The following is a 20767-nucleotide window of genomic DNA, read 5'->3' on the forward strand; positions in this document are numbered from 1 at the left end:
TCCCTGATGTTAGCCGTACCTGACAACTACCAGATCCATAGAGTAGACAGACCTAATGCTAAAGGCGGTGGCCTAGCCATCATCGCTAAAACTACTCTGCCTATCAGACTCACCACCTCACCCCCATGTGCTTCCTACGAAGTGCTATCAGCAAAAGTGCAACTTTCCAATAACCGCACGTTAACTATTCACTTGATCTATAGGTCCCGAGGCCTCCTGGGGACCTTTGAAGACGACCTTACCACCCTCATAGCGAACAATACCCAAAATCATTTGCAAACGTTGTTGCTGGGCGACTTCAACATCGGCTTTAATGAGCTTGACAACAAAAATGCCATCGCTATAACAGCTATTCTAAATGACCACGGCCTTACTCAAAAAAAGTCCTCTCCCCTACACATGCTAAAGGCAGAACCCTTGACTGGATATCTGAACTTAACTGCAACATAGTCATTACTTACTTCACCCCTCAACCATGGACCGACCACTATCTAATAAACTTTACTGCCACGCTTGACCTCCTCAGCCCTAAAATTATCAAAATGATACCACCACTTCCCACCAGAAGTAAAAAAGACATTATGGAGAACACATGAATGTAGAAAACGGTTGAGTGTAATGAGGGGAAGAACATGGACCGCGGAGGAGCTTAGGGAACGGCTGAGTATAGCTATCGGCTGAATCTAGCGAGCGACGGAATGTAGCGAGCGGCTGAGTATGGCAGGCAGCTGAGTATGTCGGGCGACCGAGTGTAGGGAACGGCTGAGTATGGCGAGAGAACGGGTATGCGTCGAAAGAACGAGAAACAAGAGCGAGAAAACGAGTGTACACAAAACAGATAAGTACATTGTACGGAAGAGTGAACGGAGCTGACGAATGCAGAACTGACGAGTGGCAGATGAGCCTCTGAAGCGAATGAGTGCGTAACAGATGAGCCTGGGGAGCGGATGAACGCTCGAAACAAATGAATGAATGGACCAGAGCGCATGTTTATGCTAGATGGAGGAGTATGCTATACGGATGAATTCGCTGACCCGATGAATAGTGCATAAGAGCAGATGAGAAACAAAACACATCGCACGGACCGGACCCCTCTGAATTGCGTGATGTGCAGACTTTGATGTGGAATGCAAGGAACCGTTGTAAGAGCATACTTCATTTCACACCCCACGCTTACTCTCTCCTTACACCACCACTCAAGTAGAACACAGAGATACTATGACACCATTCGGTATAACTGTTCTCATATCAACATCCGCCGCTCACTCCCCATCACTCTAAGTAAACATTGCTGGTTTCTCACCCCCGGCCAAGCGTTCTTGTCAGGCCTAACGCTGCCTCACTCGGACTGGATAACTCCTGCCAGACCGAACACATACTCCTGATTCCTCAACCACCACACCTATCGCTAGGAAGCAGCTACCACAGAAATTCCGCACCAGCTGCACACATACCTGGTGCGCACACGCACCTTTGACCCTCTCTAATCTCTCCACTGACCCGAACCTCGGTTCCCAAGGGCGTTCAACCTACCAGCGCCTTCAGACCATACCAATGGTATATAAGGCGCTATATAAATGCAAAATAACAATAACAATAACAATTACCACAGAAAAACTCATCCCCCTTCTCCTGCCCACTATCAATGGCCTGAAGGGCAATACTGACCCAGACACCTTAGTAGACACCTTTAATAAAGCTATGTCTCATGCTCTAGATACTATTGCACCTCCAAAACTCCGCAAAGCTAAACAAGAAGCCCACCTCAACGCTTGGTTCACCCCCCAGCTTAAAGACCTGAGAAAGCAGAAACGAAAACTCCAAACCTTTTGGCGTAACTCGCCTACCGACGATAACAAAGCTAACTTAAACCAATTCTCTAAACATTACAAGTCAGAAATTATCAATACTAAAAAAAATGTATTCAATAACAGAATTACCAATTCCAAATCTAATACCAAGGAAATCTTTGCCATCCTCCGGGAAATGGAATCTCCCATCCAACCTACTGACATGGTGCACTAATATCCAGAATGCCCTATCAAATAAAATCTCCACCCTCCAATGTAAAATAACTAATAAAAAGGACGCCCTCTCTCCTCCTGATCAACAAGCACCTCTAGTGACTGAACCTAATACTATCCCCCCTTTTAGCTTCAAACCTACCTCCATCATCGACACTGAAAAGGTTATCCTCTCACTGAAGCCTTCCAACTGCAAGGGCGACAGTTGCCCAGCTCAAATAATAAAGGACGCAGCCAGAGATTTAGCCCCATTTATCTCGAAGCTTATTAACTCCTCCTTCAAATCCAATACAGTGCCAGCTAACCTAAAAGAATCTTGGGTCCTCCCCTTCTTAAAAAACAAACCCTCGATCCATCCATCCCGACTAACTATAGGCCTATCACCACTGTACCCTTTCTACTAAAAATTATCGATAGAGTAGCCTATCTCCAAATTCAAGATTACTTAGAAATTAACCATCTACTTGGCTCCCGTCAATCGGGCTTCCGCCCCCTTCATGGCACTGAAACAGCCTTGATAGATCTTAAAACTAAAATGGAGGAATTTAAGGATAGTGGCAAAACAGCGCCGCTGCTCCTACTGGACTTGTCAGCAGCTTTCGATCTGGTGGATCATGCAGTCTTATGCAACCACCTCAAGCTCGCTGCCAACTTCACAGGAGAAGCTATAGCATGGGTCCAATCCTTTCTAGCCAACCGGACCATGAGAGTGTTTTCCACATCCACTTGTGCCGATCCCATCCAAATTACATGTGGAGTCCCACAGGGCTCCTGTGTCTCACCCACCATGTACAACATTTTCACCAAGCCATTGTTCGACAAGTTGGACAGACTGGGCGTCACCTACACAAATTACGCAGATGACACCCAGATCCTCATACCCCTTTCGGGCAACTATGGAGCGGACCTGGCTTTGGTGAATAACATTTACATCCTCATTCAGGCATGGATGGCCACCCATGGCCTCTGCCTGAACGACGATAAAACTGAAATCTTGCTCCTCGGATCAGACCATAACCTATCTAAACTCACCCCCAACTATGCCTCATTCAAAATCGACAATAACACTATTAAGGTTATGCGTGAGGTTAAAACCCTAGGTTTTTACCTCGACTCAGCTCTCACCCTCAAAAAGCAAGTGAACTCCCTCGCCTCCACAACCACTTACACGTGTAAACTTATCCGTGCCGCCAAACCCTTCTTGTCCAGCGCCAGCTGCCTCACCTTGGCCAATGCCCTTGTCATGTCCAGAATGGACTATTGCAACGCCTTATATTCAGGTGCTAATAAGGCGGTCACAGATAAACTCCAAAGATTACAAAATAACGCTCTTAGAGCAGCTCTGAACATCCCACGTAGAGAGCATATCTCCAAACACCGGACCAAGGCCCACTGGCTCAAGATAAAGGACAGATTCCTCCTTAAAACCATCTCTCTCACAGCCAAATACCTCAACAATCAAGCACCCCCCTACCTAGCTGAAAGAATCAACTGGAGACCATCTAACCGATTGACAAGATCTACCAACACCTTCTTACTTGAAGTCCCTAGATTTAAACTTACCACAGCGGGCGGATCTAGCTTCCCAGTTAGAGCTGCACAATCATGGAACACACTCCCACTTGACCTCAGACGCCCTCTACCTTTCACTAGATTTAGATCTAATGCTATCAAAAGGCTGCACAACAACGATTTGTAACACTTGTTAAGACAATATTCCTCTGCGTTTACCTATTTTTGATCCTATATGTACTGCTTCACCTGTATCATTTGTTGTAAGTTACTACTGTTTTGTAATAGCCTGTGTCAGGCATTGTAAGTAAGTTTTGAGTCTACTTGTATTGTTGCGCCCAGCTGCCCACGGGCTTGGAGCGCATTACCAAATAAATAAATAAACAAACAAACAAACAAACAAACACTCCGCTCTAGACGTGAGTGACAGGTGGGGATTTGCTGTGTGCATGGAGACTGATGGCATATAGTATAGTGTAGCATGCTTAATGAGAGCTAAAGGTTACCCGTGCGATTAAACTAAAACCACAACTTGTTCTATTATTTACACATTCAAGCATGCTGTTTGCCCACATGGCAAGCTTGTTCATACGTGTGATGTTCTGTTATGTTATGTCTGCTTTTGCTTTAGCTTGTTTAATGAAAATAAGAACCCTCAGAAGACAGGGGGTTACATTAAATGCATTAACATGATACCTCCTGTGTCAAGTGTATAATTCAGAGTAATGCGTCAGAGCGGTATCTCTTTGAGTCTAAGAACATCACAATTCCTGACTGCATATGTTTAATCATGCTAATAAGCACATAAACCTAGGAGTGCCTGTCTTTTAGCGCTGAGACACAGCCTAGGGTGATTTTTGACATGAACGACTGATGACCAGGGGTCTGTTTTCACAGCCTCAAACGAGGTGGAGGTAAGAAGTTTGTGGTCACGTCTAATCATAGGCAATCAAGACATGTGGCACCCCACGCAGGTGGGACTAGTTAGAGATGACCATAGCATTGCTAATAAAGTAACCTCATGCCCCAGTCACGATAAACGAACTGAGCAAAAATAGTTTTTCCAAAAAGCTTTTTAATCAAAAGAGGTTATGTGGGTACATAAGATGGCCCATCAGGAAATCAATATTCCCATCCATTGCAGGACAGTGGTTTTCAATTGGCTTAGGTTATCACACTGTCAGGGAGTTAATATAAACTTTTCAGTGGTGATTGGACAACTGGGAGGGCTGCCCGCTGAATCGATCTTTACTTGCTTGAAAACCCCAGCCAACAAGGTAAATAACGTGTATGCAACTTCCCTGATAAGGGGAGACTTAAACACCATCCAATATTGCTAATGCCAGTTTCCTGAATTGGCTTTAACACATACAAATAATGTCAACTGGTTTGGAGGTAATTAGTTTATCCACAAACAAATTCTAGACATGGACCGTTAGCTACACCCAACCTGTTACTAGAATTTTTAGCCCAGTTTCATCCATACCGCAGAGGCCCATTTTTACAAACGGACTATCAACTATTGGCTGCACATTTTTTTTAAAAACTTTATTTATGGATTGTGCATCACGTCTCGGTCACATGACAGAATCAATAATTACAATTACATAGTACGAATGGGTATACATCATATACATCATGTCTCTCCACTTTGACAATATCAATTTGTAATGTTTGTGGGGTCATCATCATCTGGCAGCATATGACATAGATATACTGGGTAACATCGTCACATACCATTCCTCACATTCGTTAATATGAGTGAGTTCTCGTAAAAAATTATCAATACGGGGTGCCAGTGGGCTTTTCCAATTTTGAAGGATACACTTCTTGGCAACAGCACTTGTAACATTGAATAACCTCCTGGTCACCTCTGCCATTTACCCTATATCCCCAAACAGGTATTTCTGGGGCGTGAGGTTGGCTGGGATCTGTGTAATCGCCTCAGGTATCTCTCCAACCTCCCTCCAGAATCCGTTTATCAATGGGCATGCCCAATACATATGACACGCATTAGCTATGGAATTCCCACATTTCGGACAGCCAACAGACACAGTACCTGCAATTTTGGCCATCCTAGCCGTTGTATAATGTAGTTTATCCAGCATTTTAAACTGTATTAAACAAAGACCAGCATTCAGTGAGATTGTTTTTGACATCAAACAATATCTTTTCCATTTACCTTCATCAATGACAATGTCCGTATCTGCTTCCCAAGAGAATCTAATCTTATTTGATGATGGCATATGTGTTGTATTGTGTTGTACAATTTAGATACACCCGTGCCAGATTGTGAATGGAGAGATTGAAAGCATTCATCTGAAACAGGCTCATCTGGGAACAGTGGCCATTTAACCTTAAAACCTGCTTTCTTACGATGGTATTGCAATGTTGTCAGTTGTCCACCCCCCACTGCGGTTGCAAAGTCTTCTGGTGTAACAAATTTCCCATTTGGGAACATGTCCCTCATCTTGACATCTAAGTTGGGATCCCACGTTTTTTGTATGTATACGTCATATGTAGGTTCTATTTCCGGTAAGTTCCACAAGGGGGCTTCTGAATCATAGGGTATGTTTATTTTAAGCCGTCTGCAGATCATGGCCCATGCACCGACCGTGGCGCTGACCGGGTCAAACCTACAAGTGTCTTTGTGCCGCGTCGTGTATATTATGGAACGAAGATCAGTTAGTTGTGCCGAATGGCGTTCTATAGGGATATGTGGTGCGGTGTCTGCTGGGTCCTGCCAGTATTTGGCATACTGTGCCTGGGCCGCCAAGTAATACAGCTCTAAATCTGTTGCCGCTATGCCACCCTTCTCATATGGCTCAACAAGTTTTTCCCATTTCATCCTAGTTGCCCCTCCCCCCCATATGAACGCCGTCACCATGGAACAGAGATTTTCAAAGAATGGCCTACCCGTCCAAATTGGAATGTTGCTAAACACATATAGCAACTTTGGAAGAATCACCATTTTAAGCACCGCAACTCGACCGATCAACGAAATGGGGAGTGTGGTCCACAGTTGGAGTTTGGCCATTACCGTGTCTAAGAGTTGTTCATAATTGTCGATGTATAGAGATGTCCTATCCTTGGACACAAGGATCCCCAGATATATTATATTCACAAGAGACCATCGGAGGCCCAAGGTGTTAGTTGGACAGTTGGTGGCTGGGGTCAGTGGAAAAATGTCAGATTTAGAGGTATTAATCTTATATCCTGAGTATTCTGCTAATTACTGCATAACTTCCAGTATGGGGTCCAGGTTTTCGTCTGGTCGACGAATGTATAGCAGCGTGTCATCTGCGTAAAGGGATATAGATTGAGTGATACCGGCCATTCTGATCCCCCTCTGTTCCTGTCTTAATCTGATAGCTGCAGCTACCGGTTCTATCGTCAAGGCAAACAAGATGGGTGAGAATGGACATCCCTGTCTTGTGCCTCTGCCCAGTTTAGTGTTCAAGGTGTTAGAGATCGTATGATTAGTGAGAACCTTGGCCACTGGGGCCTCATATAACAGTCGGACACATTGAACAAAATATGGTCCCAATCCAAATTTTTCAGATGTCAGATTTAGAGGTATTAATCTTATATCCCGAGTATTCTGCTAATTACTGCATAACTTCCAGTATGGGGTCCAGGTTTTCGTCCGGTCGACGAATGTTTAGCAGCGTGTCATCTGCGTAAAGGGCACAAAAAATAAATATGACCAGGATACGGAATCAAAAGCCTTTTCGGCATCAAGAGATATAACCGTGGCTTGCGCCTCTTTCTTTATCTGGGCCATAACTCCAAACAATCTACACAAGTTCAGCGCTGTGGATCTAGTCGGAATAAAGCTGCACTGGTCCGGGTGAACCAGCGTGGTCATATGGGGGAGCAATCTAGTGGCAAGCACTTTGGCATATATCTTCGCGTCTGAATTAATCAGGGAGAGCGGCCGGTAGGAGGACATTTCGTGAGGAGGGCGTCTGGGTTTCAGCAACACTGTAATAATGCCTTTCATTGTGTCTGGTAGTGAGCCGTGTGCCATCGCTTCTTCCCAGCCCAATGTCAATATTGGGGCTAATTCCGAACTGTATTCTTTATATAACTCAGCTCCTAGGCGGTCTGATCCCGGGGCTTTGCCTGATGTCAAGGCTTTAATCGCTTCTGTAATTTCCTCACTAGTGATAGGTTGTTCGAGGACTAGGGATTGGGGACGTGTCGGATGTGTATGAATGTTTGTTTTTGAGTGTTTGTGTTGTGTATGTTGAGATGGGGGTGGGGTGTGTGTCGGATGTGTATGAATGTTTGTTTTTGAGTGTGTTGTGTATGTTGAGATGGGGGTGGGGGGTGTCGGATGTGCATGAATGTTTGTTTTTGAATGTTTGTGTTGTGTATGTTGAGCTGGGGGGCGTGTCGGATGTGCATGAATGTTTGTTTTTGAATGTTCGTGTTGTGTATGTTGAGATGCATGTATGGGTGCATGCTTCAGAGTTTGTGTGCTGAGTTGGGGGGGTTTGGGTCTGTATGGGTGCATGCTTGAGAGTGTGTGTGCTGAGTTGGGGGTGGGGGGTTCGGGTCTGTATGGGTTCATGGTGTATCCTTTAGAGTGTGTGCTCAGTTGGGGGGTGGGGGGTTCGGGTCAGTATGAATGCATGTTTGAGAGTGTGTGTGCTGAGTTGGGGGGGTAGGGGGTTCGGGTCTGTATGGGTGCATGTTTGAGAGTGTGCTGATTTGGGGGGTGGGGGGTTTGGGTCTGTATGGGTGCATGTTTGAGAGTGTGTGTGCTGAGTTGGGGGGGTGGGGGGTTCGGGTCTGTATAGGTGCATGGTGTATGCTTGAGAGTGTGTGCTGAGTTGGGGGATGGGGGTTCGGGTCTGTATGATTGCATGTTTGAGAGTATGTGTTCTGAGTTGGGGGGGTGGGGGCGCTCGGGTCTGTATGGGTTCATGGTGTATGCTTGAGATTGTGTGCTGAGTTGGGGGGTGGGGGGTTCGGGTCTGTATGGGTGCATGTTTGAGTTGTGTTTGGTTGGGGGTGAGGGTCCATGGGGCATAGTGTTTGGTTGGGGGTGGGAGCCATGGGGCATAGTGTTTGGTTGGGGGTGAGAGCCATGGGGCACAGTGTTTGGTTGGGGGTCAGGAGGCCATGGGGCATAGTGTTTGGTTGGGGGTCAGGAGGCCATGGGGCATAGTGTTTGGTTGGGGGTGAGGGACAGGGGGCATAGTGTTTGGGGGGTGAGGGACAGGGGGCATAGTGTTTGGTTGGGGGTGAGGGACAGGGGGCATAGTGTTTGCTTGGGGGGGTGAGGGACAAGGGGCATAGTGTTTGGTTGGGGGTGGGAACCATGGGGCATAGTGTTTGGTTGTGGGTGAGGGGATGGGGCATAGTGTTTGTTTGGGGGTGGGAGACATGGGGCATAATGTTGCACTCCAAGAGTGAACTCAATAATATAGCTAAAACAGGCACAGTTAGGAGATGTACATCCTTTGCTTTTTTGAGGAAACCTGACTCAACGAAGGCCATACTCCTCTTGGGCAACCCAAACAGCAAACTATAGCAGTCCAAAATAATGGAATGTCTAATCAAGGGTCAATAAAATATATATAATTTAATTAAACAGACGATATACAATAACTAAATCAAAATAAATGATAACAATGGAAAATGTGTAGTACAAATGTAAGTTTGAAATGCAATAAAAATCGTTATCCCTCAAAAACATATTCTTTTTCCATGTATTTAATACAAATTGGGAGTTGAAAAAGCCTCCTGACGTGTCCCGCCTACCACCCCGCCCACTTTTACTTTTCGGCCCACTATAGCCCTCATGTAAGGTACTTTCGGCCCTCTGTCAAAATCAGTTGTGCACCCCTGCTCTAGGTCTTTCAAGCGTTTTTCTACCTCCCCTAATTCCAATCGAACAGTTTTTAGGAGTCCCGTGGTTTTCAACATTATGGCCCTCCTCACCCATACTTTAAAGGTCTCCCAGAGTGTCGTGTGTTTGTCTACCGACCCTTTGTTTATCGTAAAAAAATCCTCTATTTCAGTGTGTAGTGATTCTGACACATTTGGGTCTTTCAGAATATCCAGAGGCATCCTCCATCTCCTAATAGGGGATTTGATGTTACTTAGTGTCACCTCAAAGGTGATCGCGGAGTGATCCGACAGGGTGCGAGGGTGAATATCGCAATGTTCGATCTTACTAGCCTGATGGTTTGACATAAGCCAGTAATCGATTCGTGACTCTGTGTCGTGAACCAAAGAATAGAATGAGTATTGCCTATCCAGCGGGTGTAGTGTTCTCCAGGCATCTATGAGGGATAATTGCGTTTAAGACCTGATGTAACATTGTAGCAGCCTTGGTAAACCCCCTTTTGTTTGCTTGAGGAACGTTCAATAGATGTATCTAGTATAGTATTGAAGTCGCCACCCCAAAATATACAGGCGTTCTCCACTGATCCAATTTCGTCAGTTACCTTTACATAGAATTCAGGGTCATCAACATTAGGCCCATAGGTGTTTAACAAGGACCAGCCCCTCACCTGCCATTTTACCCCACACAATCACATATCGGCCCAGTGGGTCAACCTTGCTTCTCTCGAACTTGAATCCCAGAGAGGGGTGAATCAATGTAAGCACTCCTCTGTTTTGTGACGAGTATTCAGTATAGTATCTATCAACATCCCACTGTCGAAGGATATCAGTAATCATATTTTGCAGCGCATGAGTCTCTTGTAAGAAAACAATATGAGGGTGGTGTCTAGTGATGTTTGCCCCTACCTTCCTTGATTTTGATCGATTATTGAGGCCACTGACATTCCAAGTAAGGAGTTTGAGTTTCAGCCCCGTGTGTAATGCAGAGTGGTGAGCCATTTGTGTGCAGTTGAACAAACGAGGATCAATGCCATGTTTTCCATTCTGGAGCGGCGTGAGTCGACGTGAGCACAAATTTTAATTATGTTAACTTTAGCACCCGACACAACTGTCGGAATTTCCAGGGTGCTTTCCCTCTCCCCAAAAACATGAACAACAACTCACCAATTCGCCCCCCCCCCCTCTACAAGAACCCACAGCAATTCCATGTGCCCTATCCTCATCCACACCATCAACCCCAACCTGATGATGAGCCCTTTCCATTAACCTGTGGAACTTTTCGGGGGAGCATACACATCTCATCCGGCTTATAATCAAATCTGGGACGGTGCCACCCATTCACCCCAGATTTCCATAGTGAACTTTGTTGAAATATTGCAGTACTGCCATTCATCGCCGAGACCTCTCATATTGTCATTTGGATGTTGGAGGTCATTCTGGTCGAGGTCACCTCTTTGCGGTGGGAGCGGAATGGAAGCTTCTATATAATTCATAGCCGCAGATGGGTGCTCAAAAAAGTCTGCACGGCCACCATGATGTATCCGCAGTTTTGCAGGGAACAGTAAGGCATATGGGACCTTCCTCAGTCTGAGTTGTCTCTTCTCTGTGTCTGAACACCTGCCGCGAAGTCGGGGTATATATGGATATTGTCACTGCCATGTCGGAGTGGACCCATCTCCCTCGCCAGTCAAAGCGCCACATCCCTGTCCCTGTAGTTGAGTAGTTTGGCAATTATAGTGCGAGGAGGGGCTCCTGGTTTGGGCACCGGGGCCAGCGTGTGGTGCGCCCTTTCCACCAAGAAGTGTTCCGAGAAGGAGTTTTCTCCAAGGAGGCCCTTCAGCAGCGTTTCAATATGAGGCTCCCTGGGGCCCTTACAGAAGGATTTGGGGAGGCCCACAATTCGGATGTTGTTGCGGCGTGGTCTGGATTCCAAGTCATCACATTTACAGCGCAACTTGGTCATATCTCTTTTCAACAGAGTTATATCTCGGGTGTTTTGGCCTATGGAGTCCTTGTTGGTCCCAATTCTGTTCTCCGCCTCTGTGATTCTCGCACTTTCTTTATCAACACAGGCCTTGAGTGACCCAATGGTTGCGCCGATATCGTGTGGCTAAACATTTACTGCGAGAAAACCATTTTCTACCGTAGTTAGGAGGTGGTAAAATTTGGCATTTTCTGATGAGGCCATGGCGGGTTCGACCACTGGATTCGGTGCACTTGCCAGAGTTTGGGAACTCGTGAATGAATCCATCGGGCCTGTCCTCTTCTTCTTGGCACTAGTACCCCTTGACATCGCCCAGAGGTTAGTTGCGGGCAACCAGCTGCCGTCTGCGTGGTCAGATCCGTCTGACCGATGCCTCAGGTGTATTCATCGGTGTCCAGATCTTGTGTGCGCTTTCAGTAAGACTATGGGCGCGGAAGAGGATACAATTCTCAGTGTTTATCACTAACGCATCTGTATTTGTGTACTTTGTAATCTATGGGAGTCGGCCTCATGTGTGGTGAATTAAGGATCGTGTTAGCTCCAACATATTTTCAGGGTACAGTACTTCAGTGTGTATGGGGCACCCAACTCATGTAGTAGGTGCCCCTGATGTGGGTCCCAAGGTCTCTACCGCATATACAGTCCAGTTATCCACAGAGTGAACTGTGTTCTCCCACGTGCAGTAGCACCAATATCACTGCAGCAGAAGAAACTGTTGGACGCCCCAGACGCAGGCCTGCAGTTCTGCGACTACAAATGTTTAATTTGTGATGCAAATGGAAAGATCTTTGAGAGGATTATGCAGAGTGTCCCTTACAGCATCACATATCCTTGTGTATTGCTCGCAGTCCAGAGCAGATTAGGAGTGCTCTAAGGTTCGTGTGGCTCAACACCGGATGTGCCCAAGGGATCTGCATGCTTCTCCATTATGTCCAGATGGTGAAGTGTCTAACGTCTGGTGCAGGGGGCCCGGGGCTCTAGTGGGGTTGTGTTCCGTACCTGGCATCGGGGTTTTACATCAAAAACCACATATGTTGGCCGGTTCAGCACGAGTTCCTTTGTCAGAGCCTTATGTTGTCCACTCACAGCCTTCAGGAGTCACCCGATGTGCTCGAGCAGTCCTCTGCCTCCAAAGTGTTTCCCCGGACTCTGAGCCACGCTGTGCGGGTGGTGGTCACTGCTGCTGGTTCATGGAACCGGCCCTGGGACAACAGCCGCACGGAGCACCGCGGCCCAGCGATCCGGATCCACAGGAGTGTCTCACCGTGCAGTCCGGATGCTCCGCCTGCCCCCAACCGCAGGACCAGCCGGCGACGGGGCGTGAAGAGAGAGGCCGACCCGGGGTGCCCAACGGGGGGACAACAGGGACCAGGCCCCGCACCGGCCCGCCACAGCAGTGGGCCGCAGCTTGCCCAAGTCGCCCAACACCTCACCGGATCATGGGGCAGAGGGTGACTGACACAGCCCCGCAGGTCGCGCGCCGTCCAGTCCTCCCACCCTCGGATGGGTCGGGTGGGAGGATGGAGTCAAATGTCACTGGCAGTTTAGGGCATCAGCGGGCCAACGGAGGGGAGAACTTGTCCCTTCACTGAAGTATCGGAGTAGCCAGTGACTTCAGGTGATCCCGGCCGTATTCGAAGTTTTGCTCACAAGGATCAATGAACATTCCCTCGGGCCTTCATCCGTCGTCTCCGGTTCACCAAGAATTTGTGGACTGCAATGATTCTCAGCGCTTCAAAACCATCCGCAGGTTCTCCAATGAGCTCACGGATCCGGGGCTGGTGCGTCTGTGTCAAGAGAGCGTTGCCCTGTCCGCCACAGGGAGAAAGTCGGCGGAAGCCGCGTTGAGCCGCGGGTGGGAAGGATGGTTCCGCCCACACCGTGGCCCTTGTGAGCAGTTTGAGCCGCGGCCTCCCACTGCAGCAACCACCCAGAGCCTGCTCCTGGCCAGCTATCTCACAGCAGCTCGTCGTGCTGACAGCTGGATCTCAATTTATAGCTGGTTTTATTTACAGCTGATAGGCACTCTGTCTATCGCATCTTTAGCATCAATATTGGCAGACATTATGGGAACACAGGGCGCTGCTGCAGCCATGAATTTAGGCTTTTCCATAGCATCCAATAATTATCAAATGGTTGAGAGCATAATTCTACGTGTGTCTGCGTGTGTCATCACAGATAAATCCAGGCCTAGTAATGCGATTGTGCAAGATCTGTTGAGTGGTACTGTATCCATGACTTCAATTGGACAGGCTGGCCCTTTGAACTCCCATGGGTGTGTTGAGGCCTGAGGAGTGTGCTGTGCTTACTGGGAGGCTTGCTGAACCATGTGTGACTGGGGCCTGTGTAGTTGGCTGCCCTGCCCTGGGATGTAAATGTATATTTTCATCTAGACCGCAGACACAAACTATGCTCTCTTTCTTCAGGAGAAAATTATGGTATGACAGATGCTGTCCTTACGAGATCATAAGCAGGCATCCATTTTGTTGAAAACAAGTCATAAAATCGTGAGTGCAAATCTAGTGGTTTCGAATATAAAATTTCCAACTCTTCTCCCTTTGCTCCTTTGGTTTGGAATGAGAGTAGGACTTGGAGAACCACAAACAGGAGTATCGAGAGAATAACATTGTTTAGCAATTGTTTCCAGACCATAAGTGCTTATGTTCAGGATTGCATACAGCTGGTTATTGCATGAGTCCCTGGTTTCGTTTTGCAAAACATTGACTGAGTGTCACGCAGCCTGGCCCAATGACTGCCTTGTAGGTTTGTCATGTTCTCCAGTGTGACATCTGTGTGGGAGTGAGTGGTCATTTAGGCCCCCCTCATATATTCAGCACGATAACGATTTCTGCTCTTATAATCAATTGTACGTGTATTGTTTGCCAGAGCGCTCTCGGGCCGCAGAGATCTCTGGGTGCCAATTTTACATAAAAGAAAACTAACTATCGCAGCCTGTTCTCTTAGTCTCATTCCCTGTTGGGGTGTGAATTATTTCTTTGCATTGCACGTGTAAGACGGTGAGTGGGCCTTTACACATGCACCTATAGTTATGGTGGGGAATGAACCGCATATGAGATGTTCTTATTTCAAAAAGACATTCTGTCATGTGATTCTGTGGTGGGTTTCTTTGCAGTGGTCCAGAAAGTATTAATTACGCAATCTTGTGTTGAGCATGCCCATCACAGTGATATCCCGTTGAATACACACATTGGATATTACTTTTCTTTCAGACCAAAAACACTGTGATAATACAGAGTTCATCAGCCCATGCCAGTACATATTTTAAATGACAATTGAAGTAGTAGCCCCCTGCTTTTGTGCATAAGTGTAGTTAAGTTCTCTTGTTTTACATTTCCAAATTATTGGGTTAAATTAGCAATCGGAAGTTATAAAAAAGTGTTACTTGTGACATTTATTAACATACATTTATTTTATCTTGACAGGAAAAGTACAATGAAAATACTTCTTAAATCAAAAATTGCAGCGTCAAATCTTCTGCATTCCTTGCATTCTTTGTACCAGACAGGGCACCTCTGTGATGCAACAATTCGCATAGAGTACTGTGGTGGCCTGGAAGAGATTATGGTGCATAGGGCAGTGCTGGCTGCCTCAAGTAACTACTTCAAGGAGCTGTTTCTGAGAGATGAGCTGGCCGACACTAGGGATTCTGCAGTGGTAGTGTCAGACATTTGCTCCAAGGAGTTTAACTCCTTTTTGGAATTTGTCTATACTACAGAGGTTGAACTCGAATTGGAACAATTGGAAAGAATGAAGGAGGTGGCACTGAAGTTAGAATGCAGAGATTTGCTCCTAGTTTTTGAAGAGTTGAAGCCAGAGGGAACAGAAGGATGGTTGGATGCTTGCAAAGAATCGAAAGATAGGAATGGAGAGTCCTCCTGTGCAATACTTTTAGACGGCGATGTTAACATGTCACGGAATCCTTTGCAAAAGTTGGCTCCCCATAAGCATGTTTCTAGCGAAGTAAATCAACAGAAACAAGTAAGGTGGAATGTCAAAGAAAGCAAGATGGTTGGGGCAGTGGAGAAGTTAGACTGCAAAAGCGACACAATTGTTTGCACAGGTCATGTTGATTGTAGCAAAAAGGACAGTCAAGCAAATATCAGTGCACTTTATAATTGGAAAACAAAAGAAACCTGTGTTGACAGCAGAAATGTGAAGTCTAATATAGAACACACTGAAAGTAAGTACCACTCCAACCACCCTGATGAAAACGAGCCCCCACGCTCCCTGAGTAGTGTCAATAACTTTTCACAAACAGAAAACTGTGATCGATGTAACCAGGCCTTTCTGTTTGGGAACCAGTACCAGGACCATATGTGGGAAGAACACAATATCAACATAGCCTTCAAATACCAGTGTAATGTGTGCAACCATGTCTTTTCTACCCACCAAGACCTTCGCCAGCACAGACGGGCTGCACACAATGCTAAAAGCCACCTCTCTTGCATGCACTGCAGCAAAAGCTTTAAACATAAAGAGCATGAAAAATGTCACATCCAGAAAGACCACAAGGTTGATAAGTGCAGAAAGGTTATCAACTCTAACTACGGCCTGGCTGTTCATTTACAAGTCCCTGCTGGAGAAAAGGTCTACAGATGTGAGCACTGCACGGCAAGCTATGCACAGAGGTCTGCATACAATACTCATTTAAGGTACAGTCAATGCTCTAGATACGTTTTTGAAGTGGGAGTATTTTACTCCCTAGTTTTTAAAGTTGGGAGTAAATTAGAGAGCAAATAAATGAAGTCTCATTGCTATTGAGTATTATATAAGTTAGTCAAATGTTTTAACTGTAAAACAGAAATGCTTTTATAATAAATATTGCTTTGCACCTAGAAATTGGTGCACAATAAAAGATATAATTTACCTCTACATGTCAGGCAATACAAATAGTACAGGTTCCTTTGTACTACTGGTCCAAGTATATCCTGGAGCTGTGTGGGTGAAAGCAGGAGGAAAGGCTCAAATGTGTCAGTTCCCTATTTTATGTTGAGTATTTGTACTTCCATTTTAATTTTTTCGGAATATTTGCTCACTTTTAGAAAGTAAAAGTGACTGATGCACACCTTCTCTGTAGGGTTGGGTATAGTTCTTCCCCCTATGATTGTAAATTGCTCAGTTGCTTCCCAAAGCTAGGACCACACTCAATAAACACCCTAAGAATAATAATAATATTAATTCAGAGCAATGATGCTGGACACTTATATTTCTGTGTCAAAATGTCCTATTTTTTAGATGTTTAATATGCTGAAACATATAGTTCCTCACCACAGAATTCCTTTTTCACGTGTGGCAAATTAAAGACTCAGGCATCATGTTAATTATTCAATAACATATCGTACCATATTCTGCTTTGGTTAAACCACTGTGTAATCTTGCATGTCTAGATACTCATGAACCCATAACATTTTTCTTCTGAAGTGGGAAAGATACTTGCAACCATTAAGAATGCTCTGTGCACTGCACCACTGCTAATCTGCAAATGCAATGCCCTAAATGTAAAGGTAAGTACAGGCTGTGAGAATACCAAAACTGTGAGGGTTTCTGCCATATTAATGTTGGTATCGTTGCCATGTTGTTTTAGTGTCCCTGCCGTTTTTGATTAGGCCTCTTTTCTGCTGCATCCGAGGGAACTTTTTCAAGTTGGCAAATACGTGGCTAAATAGCAAGACAGCGCAGATATTAATCAGATTAGCTGTTGTTTCAGAGATGAAGTTCCTGTTATCCTTTCTCATTAAGTTTTTCCCCAGGGAATTTGAGCACACAGAAAAATGAAGATTTATTTTTTTATCATTAGGCAGACGGAAATACAATAGGTGCAAAAGACGTGTTCTGGTGTAAACTAGGCCTCTGGCTGAGGCACTACCAAAATACTGAATTGGGCTTTGAATCTACTGCCCCCTCACCCAGCAGCCAGGTATGCTATGGTGTTTTCTGCCCTCACCGCACCCCCCAGTTCAGCAGTGCACATGCTCTTGTAATTTGACTCACCAAGCAGCCAGGTAAGCTGTCCACTGCGAAGTGCCATGTACCCAGGCAGCGTGGAGTTGTACAGCACCGTGGAGTCATGGGTTGAACCGGGAAATCTGGCACAGCAATGGGTGATGAGGTGGCAGGCATCGCACACCATCTGCACGTTCAGTGAGTGATGCAGTTTTCTGTTCCGGTAGACTGCCTCCACAGCATGCCTAGCCACCAGCTTCACATGTGTGCAGTCCAAAGCACCAATTACGTTTGGCATGCCTACAAGGGCATGTAAGGCAATTTTTGTGCCATTGACCTGGTCAGCAGTCCTGGGTAGGCTGATGTGGTCTCCAATGTGACGCAGGAGTGCATCAATGACCTGGAACAGGACACACGAAAAACAGGGTTGCGATATCCCATGCAGCTCACCAACAGTGTGTTGGTATGTGCCTGTGGCTAGGAAGTGTAGCACTACCTTGAGCTAGGGGGGGTGTCTGTGCGGATATTTATCAGGCTGACCACGTCGTCTTGGATCAGGTCCACTATTCAAGTGATGGTGCCCCTGTCTAGCCGGTACAGGGTGTGGATCTGGCTTAGGATCAGTTTAAAAGGTGTGGCCCTCATGCGTGGAATTGGTGGCTGCCTACGAGCTTCAGCATGCTGGACATTGGGGTTTTGCTGGACCATGAGGGCCTTCCTTCTCCTCAAGTGCCTCCGCTGCATCCTCTGCCTCCCTGCCTCTTCAAGTAGTAGACCTGCAGGCAGGGCCTCCAGCCCCAGTACTGCTACTGCTAGTATGGTAGTGTTGGAAGGGTGCAGGGTGTGGGAGTGGTCCTTTTGTGCTGTAGCAGTGCTCATTGGGACCACCTGTGTTGATTTTGGACACCTGTGGCATGTTTCTACACACCTGAGTCTACTTAACGCCTGGTCTGCGATGCTGGTGTTTCCAGCACGGTTTTCACAGTGCTACCGGCATGTCCATGCCAGTATTTGCATGTGCATGGAGCTCGGAATATGCACTTATTAATTTCACGGCCGATGCGTCTCTCTGCAAAGAGAGCTGTGTTACCGGCATCGCAACTCAGACTATGCCGGCCCGGAAAAAGGTGCTTATACAGACCAACTGGCAACGCTATTTCTGGATCGGCATACTGTTAATGAGGCCCAATGTCTGGCTACAGGCCGTACACATTCCGGGACAGATCAGTGTTGCAGCAGATTCGGTGAGCCACCATTCGGTGGCGAATTATGAATGGGAAATTAACAACAATCGTCTTGCCAAGCTTTTTCAGCAATGGGGCTCTCCAATATGCTTGAGATCCCGTGGGACAACAAAAAAGCTTATGCCTTTCCTCCGCTGCTGTTGATTCATTGTTCGCTCTGGAAGCTCAGGAGTGCCTCCAACTGCACTCTCCTGTTCAAAGCTCCTTGGTGGCCAGCCATGTTCTGGTTCTCGGAGCTCCAGCACCTATCAATATGCAACCCAATCAGGTTACCACAGATCCCCAGTCTCCTGCACCAGAGCAATCACCAGGTGTGGCACTCCTCCCGACAATCATTCAACTTGGCGGGCTGGTGCCTGAGTTCAGGACCTTAGCACAATTTAACCTATCAGAGGATAATACGTGCATAATGCAGGTGGCACGTAAGCCAGTACAAAAGTAAATGGCTTTGTTTTTGTCATTGGTGTCTTGCTAAACAACTTGATCCTCGACCGGCTTCTGTTGACTGTGTCTTGTCTTTTATATCGAACCTTGCAGCCTCTGGTATCCACGTTTTATCGTGCAGAACATATCTGTCAGCCATTGCAGCTTATCTTTCTACAGATAATTGCTCTTTTTCTCTGACAAATCCAGTATCCAAGAGGCATTTCACAGGTCTCCTTCACCTCTTTCCGCCGGTCAAGCCTCCTCACCCAAAATGGGATCTAAACATGGTACTTACCGCTTTGTGTCACAAGCCATTTGAACCAATGGCCACTACGAAGCTCAAGTTTCTCTCCTGGAAAGTGGCCTTCTTGATTGCAGTAACATCTGTGAGAAGAATAAGCGAGCTCCAAACTTTCTCTGTCGAACACCAGTTCTTGACCTTTCACCAGGATACGGTTGTGCTTTGCACTCATCTTTCTTTCTTCCAAAAATTGTCTCTGAGTTCCACTTAAACCGGTCAATATCCCTCCCGGTTTTCTTTACAAACCCAGTCTCAGATGCAGAGAGGGTTCTACATAGCCTGGATGTCAGAAGAGCTCTGAAGTTTTACCTTGAAAGAACAAACAATTTTGGAAGCTCCCCACAACTCTTTGTTACTTTCGGGAGCTCAAAACGAAAAAACCAGCTTCAAAAGCATCCATTTCATGATAGATCGCTTCATGCATCTCAGAGGCTTATAAAATTAAAGTCCTTCAGCCCCCAAAGGGTGTTCATGCACATTTGGTCCATGGCAAGCCGGCTGCTGTTGCCTTCCAGAAATATGTCCCTTGGGAGTCCATAGCCAAGGCTGCTACGTGGGCTTCTCCCTTGGCTTTTTGTAGACACTGTTGTCTTGACCTGAGCTCCGGGACTGATGCGCAGTTTGGCCAGGCTGTTCTTAAAAACCTGTTCCAGTAAGGGACATTTCCACCCTCCCGTTTCTTTAGTCAGTGCTTGGGAATCTCTCAAAAGTATAGCGGAAAGAGGACAGGACATAGAGTATAACAAAGTTACTCACCGTAGTGACTACCTTACTCCTAGTCCATAGTCCCCTTTCCTCCATACGCCTGCCCGCCGTCCCCTCTAAAAAGTTTCCTCTATTTTGCTAGTGGTCCTTTGACTTTGGCGATAGAAAAGCACTGAAGGGTGATCCGCGGGAGCTCAGGAAGGCAGGGTTACAGGCGCGTGCAGTGGCCCAGCGTAAACATAAAAGAAGGACAACAAGTAGTTTTGTGATGCTTCAAAGTGCTCCGGTCTTGTCCCAAAGGACAACATGTCCAAAAAGTATGAAGGAAAGGGGACTATGGACTAGGAGTAAGGTAGTCACTATGGTGAGTAACTTTGTTATTCTCAAAGCCTATGCTATTCAAAAGGTCCCTCAACCTAAAGGCCTGCATGCACATTTAGTCAGGGCCAAGGTCGTTGTCGGTAGCCTTTCAGAGGCTTGGGGAGGCAGGGTCACTTACTGCACATTCATGGGGCCCTGTTTAAAAATAAAAGAAGGCCACCTTTTTTGTGGTGCTACAAAAACCAGTCTGGTCCCGTCCAGAAGGACGAAAATGTGGCTTTCACCCACTTCGCGGGGTGCTGACATGATCAGTAAGAGCCTGACAGCGAGGGCCTCTGCAAGGGCTGTGGGCCGTTATAGGCCATGTGAGCCCCCCCCCCCCCGGCAAGGGGGTGAAAGCCATTTGCACCGCGGGATTGCACCGGGA

At 46.5% G+C, this 20767-nt stretch overlaps 1 protein-coding gene across 3 annotated transcripts in view; it reads left to right on the forward strand.

Annotated features, from left to right (window-relative positions):
• LOC138467930 (GDNF-inducible zinc finger protein 1-like) overlaps nt 1–20767 on the forward strand; it is a 378725-nt gene that overhangs the window by 77403 nt on the left and 280555 nt on the right. For all 3 annotated transcript variants that reach the window (XM_069608263.1, XM_069608260.1, XM_069608262.1), the window contains exon 2: nt 14823–16052. In XM_069608263.1, the coding sequence (XP_069464364.1) occupies nt 14833–16052 (1220 nt within the window). In that variant the 5' untranslated portion in view covers nt 14823–14832. The remainder of the gene's footprint in view (nt 1–14822; nt 16053–20767) is intronic.

The sequence above is a fragment of the Ambystoma mexicanum genome, chromosome 4q, assembly GCF_040938575.1.
Source record: "Ambystoma mexicanum isolate Mex_15411 chromosome 4q, UKY_AmexF1_1, whole genome shotgun sequence".
NCBI lineage: Eukaryota > Metazoa > Chordata > Amphibia > Caudata > Ambystomatidae > Ambystoma > Ambystoma mexicanum.